This window comes from Apus apus, chromosome 5 (genome assembly GCF_020740795.1).
Source record: "Apus apus isolate bApuApu2 chromosome 5, bApuApu2.pri.cur, whole genome shotgun sequence".
NCBI lineage: Eukaryota > Metazoa > Chordata > Aves > Apodiformes > Apodidae > Apus > Apus apus.
The window spans coordinates 40870795-40886753 of record NC_067286.1 but is presented as its reverse complement, the minus strand read 5'-3'; the positions used below and the strand labels follow the sequence as shown (position 1 = coordinate 40886753).

Here is a 15959-nt window from a genome sequence, read left to right as displayed (position 1 = left end):
TCATTATACTAAGAAATAAAGAATAACCTGTAACTTGTAAAAATTAAATGTGGCATTTTATTCTTAAATAACTTTGGCTAGTTATGCGGAATCAAGGTAATTATATTATTTAAGTGTACAAAATGTGTGTAGAATATATAAAAATGAAGATAAGTTCTAGCTTCTTGCATGTTTAACTTCTTTTTAATTAAAGATATCTGTCTGGGAATTCTGTTATTAGAAGCCAAGTAGCATGAGAACTGGTAGCTTTTCACGTGGAACCAATCTGTTCTTCAATGCTGATTGCTTGTTTGTAGTCTTCTACAGCCTCTTTATTGAAACCAAGTTTACCACGAATATCAGCTCTAAATTTATACATCAAGGCATCATCAGGCTGAATTGACAATGCTGTAAAAATAAGAAATAGAATGTTAGATGTTTTTTCAATCGTTATCACATGACTATAAATGGAAGCATGGTCCAAAACTTGTTTTCAGTGCTCAAAGTCTTACCCAGATATGCTTTAACAAGAGAAAACATATTACATACATTAATTTTACATCAAGAGGTAGGTAACTTTGTTGTTATTTATACTTCAGATTTTTCTTCTCTTTTTATGACATCTATGAATCCTACTTTAATTTTGATCCAACACCAGAAACTATGTTTTCCTCTGAAACATAAGCAAAATCTAAAAGATAACTATCACCATCAAACTTTTGGAACATGCCAATGACCCCAATACCTTACTCAGCTTCTCATTTGGACAAAAAGATCTAGGTACCCCTTGGAAAAGTTAATTTAATTAGTCATGAAAGCCACAAAGTAAAAATCCCATTTTGATACATTCCACTCGAAAGGTAAACTAATTAAAAAAAAAAAAAAAAAACTAAAGAGAATTACTCTTTCTGTAAAGATCATTACCTGTACAATCAAGTCTTCTCAAATTAAAATCACACTACTGAATTTTCTTTTATAGAATCATAGAATAATTTAGGTCATGAACAATTTAATATAATAAAGTCCAATCATTATCTTGACACTGCCAAATTCACCACTAAACAATGTCCTTACATTTCTCATCTACATATCTTTTCAATACCTCCAGAGATGGTGACTCCAGTACTTCCCTGGGCAGCCTGTCCCACTGCCTGACAATCCTTTCAGTAAATAAATTTTTCCTAATATCTAATCTATACCTCCCTGGTACAACTTGAGTCCATTTCCTCTTGTTCTGTCACTTGTTACCTGGGAGAAGGGACCAACCCCCACCTTGCTAAAACTTCCTTTCAGGCAGTTGTAGAGAGCTATAAGGTCTCCTCAGCCTCCTTTTCACCAGTTACCTTAGATGCTCCTGTTAAGACTTCACCAGCTTTGTTTCCCTTCTCTGGACACACTCCAGTGCCTCAGTGTTTTTCTAGTAGTGGGGAGCCCCAAACCGAACACAATATTTAAGGGGCAGCCTCTCCAGTGCCGAGCACAGGGCAACAATCCCTTCCCTTGTCCTGCTAGTCACACTATTTCTGATACAAACCAGGATGCCATTGGCCTTCTTGGCCATCTGAGCACACAACTGGCTAATGTTCAGCCAGCTGTTGACCACCACCCTCAGATCTTTTTCCAGGAGACAGCTTTCCAGCCACTCTTCCCCAGGACTGTAGCTCTGCTGGGGTTTGTTGTGTCCTGAGTGCAGGACCCAGCACTTGGCCTTCTGGAACCTCATACACTTGGCCTCAGCCCATTGATCCAGCCTGTCCAGGTCCCTCTGCAGAGTCTTCCTACCCTCAAGCAGATCAACACTCTGCCCAACTTAGTATCACCTGCTAACTTACTCGGAGTGCACTCAATCCCCTTGTCCAGATCATTGATAAAGATATTAAAGAAAACTGGCCCAAATACTGAGCCCTGGGGAACACCACTTGTGACCACCTGCAAACTGGATTTGACTCCATTCACCACAACCCTTTGGGCCCAGCCATCCAGCCAGTTTTTTACCAGTGCACCCATCCAAGCCATGAGCAGCCAGTTTCTCCAGGAGAGTGCTATGAGAAACTGTGTGAAATGCTTTACTAAAGTCTAGGTAGACAACATCCACATTATTATAAAATTAATTCTAAAATCTCGTAACTTTAGTTACTGGAACAAGTTTGTCTGTGTCCCAAGTTGCTGAATCCCATGTTAATAGCAAGGACCAAAGTAACAATGGAGTGACAGAGTTCAGATGTTTTGAAACTGAACAAAAGATTTGTTTCTTACAAAGATCAAGATGAAAGTTGAGTTCAGCTCTATGAACTGTATTCCTAATAGAAAAGCTTATAGAAGCCAAATACTGCTTCAAGTCTGATTCTACAAAGAGCACGTTCATTAAATTTCATATTTATAAATAAAATAAGCTACCTGAGTGCCATTTTCTAGGCACCTTAAGATATCTTAACACATACACACAGACACTCTCAAAAATATTTTAGTCTTAGGACGTGCAGTATTTTCACACAACTTCTTGCTACAATTTCATTTAGAATGTAGCTCTGTTCAGCTGCTAACAACACACAATATATGAAACAATTTACAATATTGAGAATCCATTCTCAAAAAATCCTACACAATTAATTAACCTCTTGTTTTTAATCACGCCATAATATCTGATCAAATTAGGGAGAAAATATGCTAGGAAAAATATATACTTAACTCTGAATTATGAAATAAAGCCAAGTAATTTGTTATAATAATTTTTAACATACTACCAGCCATATTCATAACAAGTAAATAATTATTACCTGTTGAAATGTCTTCCTCAGCTAGTTTATATTGCTTTAATCCATTATAGAAGTTGGCTCTGTTAAAATACACTACTGCAGAGGATGGGCAGAGACAAATTGCTTTCTCAAAGTCTTCTTTTGCTTCTTCAATATTGTTCAGTAATGTATTTGTAATAGCACGATTCAGAATAGCAGATTCATTTATTGGGTCAAGTTGTAATACCTTGGAATAATAGCAATAGGCCTAAAAAATACATGAAGACAAAGGACACTTAAAATTTGAGGAAATGGCTTATGTACAACTTGTAAACTCCAGTTTGTTTCTCTAAGCTGTTAGTATTCTTAAGTCTTAACTCATTCTGTTTAATGTTCTTTGTGCCTAGAAAAGAGACATAGCACCAGCATGTTTATCCACAAATAGGTCAAATACCACCCAGACTGACTTTGGAAAAATGAACAGCTGTTTATGCTGAATTGCAATTATAGCACAGAAGAAATTAGCTACACACAAAAGTCAGCTTGAATTAACATAGAAAACAGTTTATCATGCAACATCTACTCTTGAACTCCTTTCTTCATAATCAGACAACCTCTGTAAAACAGAGTAAGGAGTCAGAGAAACAAAGTTAGGAGGAAGAACCACCTATGCAAGACCAGTCATAGAAGAACAATACTAGATGCATAAGAAAAGAGATTACATGCACAAAGGAGAAGTCATATTCATGCCACTGACCTTGAACTCCTAAGGAATTCCCAATTCAAGTCTAACTAATGCTCAAGAGCAACAAGAAATCTAATTGAGAGAGCTGTAGACCCCCTTGACAGCAGAGAGGCCTTACAGATGATCTGGATAGACTAGAGAGCTGGGCAATCATCAACCATATGAAATTTAACAAGAGTAAGTGCCAGAGTTATGGGTTAATAACTGGAGATGGGTTAATTAGATGGGTTATAGATACAAAGGGAAGGACAGGAGGCTGGAGAGCAGCCCCACAGAAAGAGATTTGGGGCTTTGGGTTGATGGCTAGTTGAATATGAGTCAGCAGCACACTCTGGCAGCCAAAAGGGCTGTGTCCTGAGGTGCATTAACCACAGCATAGCTAGCCAGTCAAGGGAGGTGACTGTCTCTCTCTGGCACTGCACTCATGCAGCCCCACCTTGACAACCGTGTGCAGGTTTGGGCACCTCAATATAAGGAAGACATCAAACTCTTAGAGTATGCCCAGAGAAGGATGACCAAGATGGTGAAAGGTTTCCAGGCCAAGACTTAGGAGCTGATGTAACTTGGTTAGTTCAGCTGACAGAACAGAAGGCTGAGAGGTGTCCACTTTGCAGTCTACAACTTCCTCAAGCAGGGCAGTGAACAAGGAGGTTCTGATCTCCTCTCTCTGGTGACCAGTGATGGGACACAAGGAAATGGAATGAAGATGCATGAGGGGAAGTTCAGACTGGGAGTTAGGAAAAGGTTCTTCACTGAGAGGGTGTTTGGTCACTAGAACTGGCTTCCCAGGAAACTGATCATGGCACAAAGCCTATCAGAGTTCAAGGACCATCTGGATGACACTTTTCATCATATGGTTTACTTTTAGGTAGTCCTGCAAAAGGAGTTGGACTTGATGATTGCTTATGGGCTCCTTTCAACTTGAGATATTCTATGATTCTATACAATAATATGAAGTTGTTTTCTTAAATGATCTATTTCTTGTACTGTATATAGTCCAAACTATCTAAGTTTAAAATTATATGCCAAACCTGTACAATACATGATGAATTCCTCAATAAGTGAACTGCAAACTGAAGTGTTTTCAGATGCGACTCTAGGAGAGGATTAATTCAAGATTTAATGCACTAAAACATCCATACTGTTTCTGGGTTTCTACAGCTGCTGGACCATAAATGTCCAACCAAATAAAAGCTTGAGCCTTTGCCCAAGAAGTGTGACTGGAAGACCAAAGGAAAAGTCATTGTGGGGGTCTCCTCACAGAGAGAAAAATCCATGGACCTTGCCTTCAAGCAGATTTCAAGTTCACAAGAGAAATTTCTGTATCCAGATGTTTTGTATTTGAAGATATGCACTGTATTAAAGCAGAATGAGATGATTTAAAACTCTGATGTTACTGATGTAACAGGAAGAAGATCTAACTTCTTGATCAAAGTTCATCAGCAGGAGATTCTTTTCACTTTCCTCGTCATAGTGCTATAGTTAACCTGAGCAAGTTATTAAATGTATAGGAGATAGACCGGAGTAGAGTTACTGAACATCAGTGGGATTTTGGTATCTCATTTATTTACAAGTTTTTGTTATGTGTATCCTTGCTATCATGAATCTTAGGTAATTCATATCAATGATAAAATAGTAGGGCAATTCTTGTTGTTAATTACTACAGATTAATTCATCTCCTGGTAGAGAATCATGAAATTCAATGTTAGAAAGCTTCATGTTAAGTATACTTAAAGAAAGTTTTATACCAACAGTATTTATTCAGGAAAAAAGTTCTGAATACAGTACAAAAACACACTGTAGACTTACTTGTGTAAACTGCCTATTGTGGAAGTAGATATTGGCTGCATTGAAATAAGCTAATGCATAGCTGGGGTCAACAGAAATTGCTTGTTGATAGTCCTTCATGGCACAGGGCAGATGTCCCATTAACTGATTAATGACACCTCGATTTGTTAGCAGTGGAGCAGTGGTAGTAAGCTGAAAGGAAACAGAAGTTGCCTTCTTATTCAGTGAAAATTCACACTTCTACAGTAATTTATTCTGTTTTGCAAATATACATTTACCTTTAAAAAAAAAATTATCTTCTAATCTGAATTGGCAACTATGCATGTACAGTATTTGTTGGCTTCATAGCAATAGGTTGATTTTAGCAGAAGCACTGTAAGCTAACATCTACCTTTAATGCAGCATTTGTATCTTGAAATGCAGCAAAAGTTTCACCCATTTGAAGACAGATTGAAGCTCGTCCATCATATGCAGCACGGCAATCTGGGTCAATGCAAATGGCAACTGTAAACTGGCTCCAAGCTCTCTGAAGCTTTCCAAGGGCCTAAAATTAATTGCAATGTAACTACAGCAAGAAACACCAAATATATGAATGGCCCCCACTTAAAAAAGTCACAGCAGAGAATGGAAGCATGCTTATATTTAAAAATGTAGTTAAGTACATTACAGAAAATGTAATTGAAATATTCTGTTAATTATACGATACTCGTTTTCTTTGCAACTATGTAACATATCTGGCACAATTATTTTAGGTGCAAGTATTACTGCTTCTACATTACTGAATCATAGAATGGCTGAGTTTGAAGGGATCTCTGAAAATCATCTAGGCCAACTCCCTGCTCCAAGCAGGGTCAGTTAGAGCAGGTTGCCCAGGACTATGTACAAGGATGGAGATTCCACAACCTTTGTGCACAATCTGTTCCAGTGCTAATCCTCACAGTACAAAAAAGGGAAAATTAATTCTGATGTTTAAATGGAATTTCCTGTATTTCAGTCTGGGTCCATTACTTCCTTTCCTCTCACTGAGCACCATAAAGAAGAGCTTGGATCTATTTTCTTTGCATTCTTCCATCAGATGTTTAAATCCATGTGTAAGATTTCCCCTTGAGCTTTCAACTCACTCTTCTTTCTCCTTGTATGACATATGCTTTAAGCCCTAAATCACCTTACTGGTCCTTCACTGGATGAGTGCCAGTACATTCATGTATTTTGTAATGAGGAGCCCAGAACTGGACACAGCACTCCAGATGTGGCCTCAGCAGCACCAGCTATAGGAGAAGGATCATCTCCCTCAAGCAGTGTTACTCCTAACATAGCCCAAGGTGCCACTGGCCTTCTTTACCGCAAGGACATGTCTTCAGCTTGTTGTCCAACTGGACCCCCAAGTCCTTTTCTGCAAAGCTGCTTTTCAGCCAGTCAGCCTCCAGCCTGTACTGGTGCATAAGGTTATTCCTCCTTACATGCTGAACTTCTCACTTCCCTTTGTTGTACTTCATGATGAAGATGATCAAAGGCTGGAGCACAGCATCTCTGCTATGAAGACAGGCTGAGGGAGTTGGGGCTATTCAGCCTGGAGAAGAGGGGGCTCCAGGGAGATCTTAGAGTGGTCTTCCAGTACGTGAAGGGCCTACAGGAAGGCGGGAGAGGGGCTTTTCACCAGAGAGGGCAGTGACAGGACAAGGGGTAATGGTTTTAAACTGAATGAGGGTAAATTTAGGTTAGACATCAGAAGGAAATTCTTCTCTACGAGGGTAGTAAGGTGCTGGAATAGGTTGCCCAGGGAGGTTGTGGATGCCCACTCCCTGGAGGTGTTTAAGGCCAGGTTGGATGAGGCTTTGTGCAGCCTGGTCTAGTGTGAGGTGTCCCTGTTCATGGCAGGGGGTTTGGAACCTGATGATCTTTAAGGTCCCTTCCAACCTTAACCATTCTATGATTCTATGTACTTCCAACAAGACTGAGCACAAATGTGAAAAGAAAATAATGGTCTATCAATTTGCTTCCAAAGAAATAAGATGCCATAAGGCTTTTCTTAAGTATATGGATTATTGTATGTTTATTACAATTGTTGTCTGCATTATATAAATGTATGCATATAAGATTGATGTCATTTTATTTAATCAAACATAGCATTGACAAATTTTGTGGTGTTACCTGCAAGTTGTATCCTAAACAAATTCTAGCTTTTATACAATTTGGATTCAGGTGAACTGCTCTCAAGAAATCTTTCTGTGCTTGTTTACAGCCATCTTCATGGCCACATTCCATGTATGAAATTCCTCGTGCAACATAGGCATCCACAGAAAGAGGATCTAGTTTGAGAACCTGGTCAAATGATCTCACAGCTTCTTCAAATTCACGAAGTCTAAAAATAGAGATATTCATGTTTGCTGTTTAAAAATTCTATAAATAAAATTCTCAGTGTGATCAGGAAATACCACCCCATTAAAAATACCCGTTAAAAGTAGTTAAATTCTGTTTGCTTTCTGTATGTGCTTCCTGATGGCTGTAACAGCCACTACAGGGAAAATAGTCAGTGTAAGACCTTGTAGACCTCAGTTTGAATTCCTTAGCCTAAGGAAGTAAACAGCAAAACTTTCATTAACTTTTTCTGGACAAGATTTCACCTTTTCAACAGTTGTAGTCAGAAGAGAGACTGAGTAATTCATGCTGTACAAAAGCCATGACCAAACATGATTTTGGTAGTCTGTTCAGGCACAGACGTTTCAGCCATAAATAATTTACTTTTAATACAGGCCTTCTCTCTGCTTTTCTCATACGAATTCTTGAACTTATCCAAACTACACTAAACTTGCAGGGTAAAAAGTGTTGATATTCTGGTCTAAAAGTAAGCCAACCATGGAACTCCATCCTTAGATAAAAATTGATGTATCTGAAGTATAATTACTGGAAATAAAAAGGATTAAATACCTGAAAAGTCAAGAAATGCTATTAAATATCTTTACACATAAAGCATAAACTTTAACACGATATAGTACAAGATTATTTTACCAAGATGATACTGAAAAAATATATATCATCTGACTATAAGGTACCAGTGTCTACCTGAACCACAGCCTGATTTCTTTACCAAAAGAAGAAAAATTAACTATATTTAGCTAGCAAATATCTTTAATGGTTGTAAACCAAAAGCTTTTTAAAAGCACACTGGTTGCAAAAACAAATGAGGGCCTGACTCCAGTTGTATGATAGGAAGCCATGAGGTTAGAGACTGCAGGATGGATCCAAAATGCATCTTAAACCAGGTTATACAGCTGAGTTATATAGTTACTAGTGACTCCTTTTAACAATTGAATACAGACATGGGTACCAAAATCATACACTTAGTTCTTAGAAGCAGGATTCAGCATTCCTGTGTGAGTTCTACATCATCCAGACACTGAAAGATGGAGCCAATTATGCCCTAACTACAGCCATAGTAATACAAGAAGTTTTGATGTTACAATACTGAAGACATCCACCTTCACACTGCCTTGATAGCAACAAGGTTAATCAGTGATAGATGGCAGAGTAACTGTAGAATAAAATAGATTTGACTAAACTAATAGGCAGATAGCTACTAAAATTTCCCTTTTATCATAGGTGATATTTGCATGAAATAGGAGCTATCAAGTCCAAGTGCCACTAAGGTAAACAGACTAAGTGCAGATCTTGTTTCTTTGAATTTATATCTAGTTAAGTGATTAACAGATGTAATTTAGTCCTTATGAATAAATCTCATTTTGATGAAATGACACTTTAGAAATTCAAATTAAAAAAATCAGACAAGGAAGGAAGACCGTGAAGGCTTTTGCTTTTGTTTAAAGGACAAAGTGCATATTTAAACAGAAATTGTATCCTAACTAATTCTGAACAAATCAACACGACTTTATAGCTACTTCAAGTTCCACCTGACGGTGTGGAATAGTATCTTTGTTTATCTCATAATTCTTTGTCCTTCACTCCTTCTCTCAGTTCTATTTTGCGTCTTACTATTTCCTCCTGATGCGGTCATGAATCATAGTTGCTTGAGGCCAAAAGATTTTAAAACCAGTTGTAACACTTGAAAAATACGTAATTTTCTTTTTTCCATTTGTCTTTACAATTTTGAGCTCCCCAGTTCTCAGTGTACTCAATATGAAAAGGTAAACAGGAATATCAAGCTCATTAATTATTTCATTTTTCTACTCTGCATTAAACAAAACTATGTATCTTACCTATAGTAGCAGATTCCCAAAGCTTGAAAGATCTGGTTGTCAGCTAGACTAAGCAATGTTGCTTCTTTAAAGTCCTGAAAAGAACACACATGCAAATGGCTATTGTTTCACTTCACTACAGCTGTGGATTTAGGTAAACAATTTTATACTTCTGTATAAAAAAAGACATTAATTCTGACAAAGGCATTACAAATTCAGAAGTACTAGAAATGTGTTAAACTGTTTTCTTACTTCAACAGAATAAAATCTACAGAGGTATGCGGTATAATAGTATTTCCTAAAAAGCTGGAGGGGACACTTCCAGAGAGATTTGGGGGGGGGGGGGGTTGCGTTTGTTTTGTTTTGTTTTGTTTTGTTTTGTTGTTTTTTGGGTTGGGTTTTTTTGAGGGGGTTGTTTTGTTTAGTTCTTACTGGTTTTTATTTAATAGATGTACTGTACTTCAGCTGCTATTAATAAAGACATACATACTGAAAATATATTCTTCTGTATGCAATTTTGGTAGAATTCTTCCAGTAATAAAATTATCTAGTTATTTTCTGTTATTACTTTGACAAATGTAGTAAGCCAAACTCGTATTTGCATTGGAAGGCTCTACGCACAATGATCCAGTGAAAGACATGGAGCTTTTGCCTTTTACTAACATTCAGAATGTTTTACAAAATGCTTGTGGTTTTGACATATGTGGTTCAACTGTAAAAAGTGTACAGGTGCTTTTAAATCAAACACAATCATTTCAGTTACGATGTAAGGAAGGACTTAAAGCTTCTGGATGGGAAAGTAATCGGTATGTAGTAGGAGTGGTTTAGCTAATGGGTCATTCATGAGTCTGGAAGCAACGAACGCACCAGTTATCATGACAATAAATACCTCTGCTTTTAAGGCAAGAAAAACAAAAACTTTTTGAAAACTTTAAAACTATTTGAAATTCAAAAATAAAAAACGTGTGTTAAAGAGTAATTTTAAACACTGTTAGAATTCAAGCCTGATATTGCTACAGGAGTCCCATGGAATAGGAGAGTCATCTGCACTGTGAATCAGTGTCAGAAACACATACTATGTTCTTACTATGAATAAAATTAGGTCTGTCCTAAGGTCTGGCCCTTCCTGGCCTTTCAACAAAAATGGTCATTTACACACACACACATGCACACACAGAGGAACAAAACAAGCCCACTGAATTAGAACCTACATTTACTTAGATTTCTGCACTCATTTAGACCCAAGATAAATTACTTCATGGAGAAAAAATAAGGAAAAATCAGGTTCTTGCTTATAAAATTTTGTGCAATTCTCATGTTTAACTCTGGCAGCATAAAACTGTAAAACAAGTAAAACTGTATGTTATTAACAACTTCACTGCCAGACTGGTAGTAAGTGTTGACCAAATGAGAACTGGGCACAAACTAATTCAGGAGAATAAAAAAACTGTCAAGCTCGTCTTTATAGCCCCTATTTTTAAAAAGGGGAAAAATGAAGACCCAGGGAACTACAGGCTGGTCAGTCTCACCTCTGTGCCTGGCAAGGCCATGGAGCAGATCCTCCTGGAAAGTCTGCTAAGGCACATGGAAAATAAAGAGGTCATTGGTGACAGCCAACATGGCTTCACTAAGGGCAAGTCATGCCTGACAAATTTGGTGGCCTTCTATTACAAGGCTACAAAGACGGTGGATAATGGCAGAACAACTGACATCATCTACCTGGATTTGTGCAAGGCTTTTGACACTGTCCCACATGACATCCTGGTCTCCAAACTGACAAGGCATGGATTTGACAGATGGACCACTCAGTGGATAAGAGATTGGCTAGATGGCCACACCCAGAGAGTTGTGGTCAATGGCTCAGTGTCCAAGTAGAGGCAGGTGACGAGTGGTGTCCCTCAGGGGTCAGTATTGGGACCAGTGCTGTTTAACATCCTTGTTGGAGACATGGACAGTGAGATTGAGTGTATCCTCATCAAGTCTGCTGATGATACCAAGCTGTGTGGTGTGGTTGACACCCTAGAGGGAAGGGATGCCATCCAGAGAGACCTTGACAGGCTGGAGAGCTGGGCTAACTTCATGAAGTTCAACAAGGCCAAGTGCAGGGTCCTGCACCTGGTTTGGCACAACCCCAGGCACAAATACAGGCTGGGGGAAGAATGGCTGGACAACAGTCCTGAGTAGAAGGACTTGGGGTGGTAGTTGATGAGAAGCTCGACACGAGCCGCCAGTGTGCGCTGGAGCCCAGAAGGCCGATTGTGACCTGGACTGCATCAAAAGAAGTGTGGCCAGAAGGGCCAGGGAGGTGATTCTGCCCCTCTGCTCTGCTCTGGTGGGACCCCACCTGGAGTACTGTGTACAGTTCTGGGGCCCTCAGCACAAGAAAGATATAGACCTGTTGGAGAGGGTCCAGAGAAGGGCCATCAAGATGATCAAAGGCCTGGAGAACCTCTGCTATGAAGACAGGCTAAGAGAATTGGGGCTGTTCAGTGTAGAGAAGAGAAGGCTCCAGGGAGACCTTATAGCAGCCTTCCAGTACTTGAAAGGGCCTACAGGAAAGCTGGGGAGGGGCTTTTCATCAGAGAAGATAGTGATAGGACAAGGGGTAACCGTTTTAAACTGAGAGAGAAGAGATTTAGGTTAGATATTAGGAAGAAATTCTTCACTATAAGGGTGGTGAGGAACTGGAATGGGTTGCCCAGGGAGGTTGCTGATGCTCCATTCCTGGAGGTTTTTAAGGCCAGGTTGGATGAAGTTTTGTGCAACCTGATCTAGCGGTAGGGTTCCCTGCTCATGGCAGGAATGTTGGAACTTAATGATCTTTAAGGTCCCTTACAACCTTAATGATTCTGTGATTCTGTGATTCTATATCAGCAATGGCTTATATTCAAAAGAAAATTCTAAATTTCCTTTACTCAAACAAGGATTTTGTACCTGACATGCATTAGTGTAATCCTCAAGTTCCATGTAGAGCAGTCCACGATTTACTAACACTTTAAAAGCTATTTCCTTACTCAGTTCAAGCCGAAGAAGAATTCCATAATCTTTCAAAGCCTACAAAAACATAAATGTGTTTTAAACCATAATTTGTTCAGAGAGATACAATCATACCTAAACATTCAAAAGACATGCTTTTAAATTCCTACAAATCATGTGCATAGGCACAGATTTCAGTGTAGCTTTTCCTACGTTTAACTGTTCCACATTGAATTTAACCAAATTTGGGACTCTCTGTAAGTACATAGATAGCCATTCCTAGACTACATAAGCAAAGATAAGGCAAATATATTAAATATAAATAATTAAAACTTATTTTGCCATTACTTACATTTCAGAGTTAGAAATAAATCATTACTTCTACTGCTACATTTTATGTCCAATTCTTATTTTTTTAAAAAAATCCAGATTAATTATTCATGAATTAGTGTCAAAGGAAGGTACTTTTAAAATTAAGTATCTTCAAATATAATATATTATTGAAAAATCCAAGCATTAGTTGTATTAACTAAATTTGGGTGTGAATTTTGTAAAGGAGCAAATAGCAACATGATTAGGTAGGCTGAAGAAGCCTCAGTTCTCAACTTTATCAAAACTGAACAGTATTTCAACAATGCTTGATCTAACAAAATTCTAGCCCAACTCCTTTTTCACGTGCAGAATGAATTTATGTAGTAGAGAGTTCAGAGCTAATATGACAAAGATGTAATTGATTGCAGTATTCCATATGCTAGCCACTTAGGAGAAGTCCTATTCTTTGTCACTTCTGAACTAAGCTTGATATTAGAAACAGCTTTAAAGAAAACAATTCAGTTCTTGTTAGATCTGGTAAGGTTCTCCTGTCAATGATACAATAAATTTTTTCTGCAACATCCTTTGTACTTTAAGTGGCTTTTCTGGAGAGTGATAACAAAGCAACTTTTATAATACCTTATTTATGAAGGAACTATCACATTCACATCTTAAACTTCTACCTTCAGTTACTGTAATCACCTATTTTCCTTTTCCCATTTGCATGGTTCTTGATCAATTAAGCTCTAAGTACAAATGGCATTTGCCCAATGTCAATTTGACTTAAGAAATTCAAGCTCAAATACATAGGAACTAGCCCTGTCTCAGAAAATAGGTGTCATCAAAAAGACAGTTCAGCATGACTGTGTTTGTAGTCTGAAGGTGCATGGTGCTTTTGTGCACCCAGTTGTGCCTTTGCTTTATAACATAGGCAGAAAGCAAAAACACTTTGAGATGGGTCACAGGCAAGATAACATAAGTGTAAACACATCCAGAAAAACATGGCTGGGAACAAGAGTTGGGTGTAGTCCAAATCCCTGTTTTGATGTAGTCTTCTTCTTAACTTTTCAAAGGGATCTCAAATAAAATTAATAATGACAGTAGGGACTAGAAATCCAGTTTTTAAAAAACCAAACAAAACAATTTACTGAAGAGCACAATAATTCAGGAAGACATTGCAAGAGGTCAGAAATTTTGACTGTCAATAGCAAGTTACTAACTAATATGAACAACCTAGTGGTCACATGATGTTGAAAAAAAATTAATACCATACCTTTCTGAAGTCCTTTATTTGATGATAACAGATGGCTCTGTTATAATATGCCACAATGCAGGTCTCGTTGAGGTCAATAGTTTTCGAAAGATCTTCAATGGCAGCTTTAAATGTCTGCAGATTAAAAACCACTAGGTATATATTGCAATTCAGTGTCCATGGCACTACATATTCTTCCTCAAATAATAGCCTATTGGAAAATCTTATTTCACAGTTTTACATTTTGGATCTTCATCTGTACTGGAAGGCATCCAACCAGTTCACTACATCCTCTGTGTCCTTACTGCAGTGGGAACACTTCTTCAGAAGCCCTAATTGGGCAAAGACTGGGCGAACAACATTTTTTGTGTTTTCTTACATCACATTCATATACTGCAATACATAATCAATCCTTAATTTTACTAAATTACATTTTGTATCTTATAGAACACATCTTTTGTGGAGTTTTGGTTCTTCTGTGTATCAATAGGTAAGAATCTGTTCTGTGAAACTTCAGAGGAGAATAACTGCTCAGTAGCTTCCCCAGTCCATCAATTGTTTTCAGTTACATTGAACAACAAGACAGTAGCTTCAATGGGAATGAGAAGTGTAATTCCTAGGTTCAAACAGCAATACTTTTACAATTATTTCACTGTGATAAAGTGTCAAGTAAGATGCACTATGTGTTGAGGGAGAATGCAAAAGTGCAACAATAAAAACAGTCCCACCTTATTTTGATACTTTAAAGTTCCTCGGTAAAAATGAGCACGCACGCTGTTAGGAAGAATTTTGATTGCCTCATTGCAATTCAGAATTGCCTTAGAATATCTGCCTTTACTTCCATAGTAAGCAGCACGACCCATATATGCCTGTAGAGATGAAGATAGAATGATGACTTGGTATAAAATGAGCTTTGTTTAGCATCATAAAACAAGTTTTAAACAGAAGACAGAAATTACAAGCTTTATAAAAACACACATCTTACAAAGCTTGTAATTTCTTCTATTTAATGCTTGCCGTGTGTTTGCTGGCAGATTACAAGGTTATACATCCATAAATGCAAAATCTGACAAACTTTGGACCCATCCAAAAATCCCTCACAGAAACAAATTATCAGGAATATTTATATTACCTGGAAATGTGACGGACAAAGGGCAAGTGCTCGATTGAAATCTTGGATGCACTTAGCATTTCTGAGATTCATTCTACACAGCCCTCGCCAATAAAAAGCATCAGGGTAATTTGAATGTAGTCTGATAGCCATACCAAAAGCATCAGTGGCCTAAAAGGATGACATATGATCTGGGTTAAATACGGTCTGTTCAGCTGAAACCATAGGCTAACTAACTGATTCTTTGTACGGCTAGGTATGACCTATTTTTGCAGTTGGAGCCCACCATGTACCTGCATTGTTTTTTATCAATTTCATCCGTTAACTGCTACTTAAAATGGTGTAATGCTTAATGCCCTACCTAATGCAATCATAACCTCAAGCAGATATAATCTAATTCAGTAAACTCATTTCTCCGGTGAGACTACAGAAGTTTTCAGGTAGAGTTTGCAGGGAACTAGATAAAGAATTCAGAAGTAAAGTTAAGCCTGGAAAGAAGGGGGAGGGACAGGGGAAAGGCGCTTTAATATTTGTTTTTATTTTCTCATTACCCTACTCTGATTTGATTGAGAATACATTTAATTAATTTTCCCCAAGTCAAGTCTGTTTTGCCCATAATAGCAATTGCTGAGTCATCTCCCTGTCCTTCTCTTGACCCACAAGCTTTTAATTGTATTTTCTTTCTCCTGTCCAGCTGAGAAGGGGAGTGATAGAGTGGCTTTAATGGGCACCTGATATCCAGGCAGGGTCAACCCACCACAGAAGCAGACAAGCCAAGACATTTTTCACTTCCCTGTGAAATTCTGATATTTCATACGTTTGTAGCTTCTGTCTTGAGCCTTTTAGCAAATCAAAAATTGAAACATAT

At 38.0% G+C, this 15959-nt stretch overlaps 1 protein-coding gene across 1 annotated transcript in view; it reads right to left on the bottom strand.

Moving 5' to 3' along the window:
- Window positions 1-200: 200 nt before the first annotated feature.
- The window catches only part of TTC6 (tetratricopeptide repeat domain 6), a 58720-nt gene continuing 42961 nt past the window's right edge, over window positions 201-15959 (bottom strand). The window contains exons 21-30 of the mRNA XM_051622026.1: window positions 15113-15262; window positions 14709-14849; window positions 14002-14115; window positions 12375-12494; window positions 9462-9535; window positions 7399-7609; window positions 5639-5791; window positions 5269-5439; window positions 2757-2982; window positions 201-387 (exon numbers count right to left, since the gene is read on the bottom strand). Of these exons, the coding sequence (XP_051477986.1) occupies window positions 251-387; window positions 2757-2982; window positions 5269-5439; window positions 5639-5791; window positions 7399-7609; window positions 9462-9535; window positions 12375-12494; window positions 14002-14115; window positions 14709-14849; window positions 15113-15262 (1497 nt within the window). The 3' untranslated portion in view covers window positions 201-250. The remainder of the gene's footprint in view (window positions 388-2756; window positions 2983-5268; window positions 5440-5638; window positions 5792-7398; window positions 7610-9461; window positions 9536-12374; window positions 12495-14001; window positions 14116-14708; window positions 14850-15112; window positions 15263-15959) is intronic.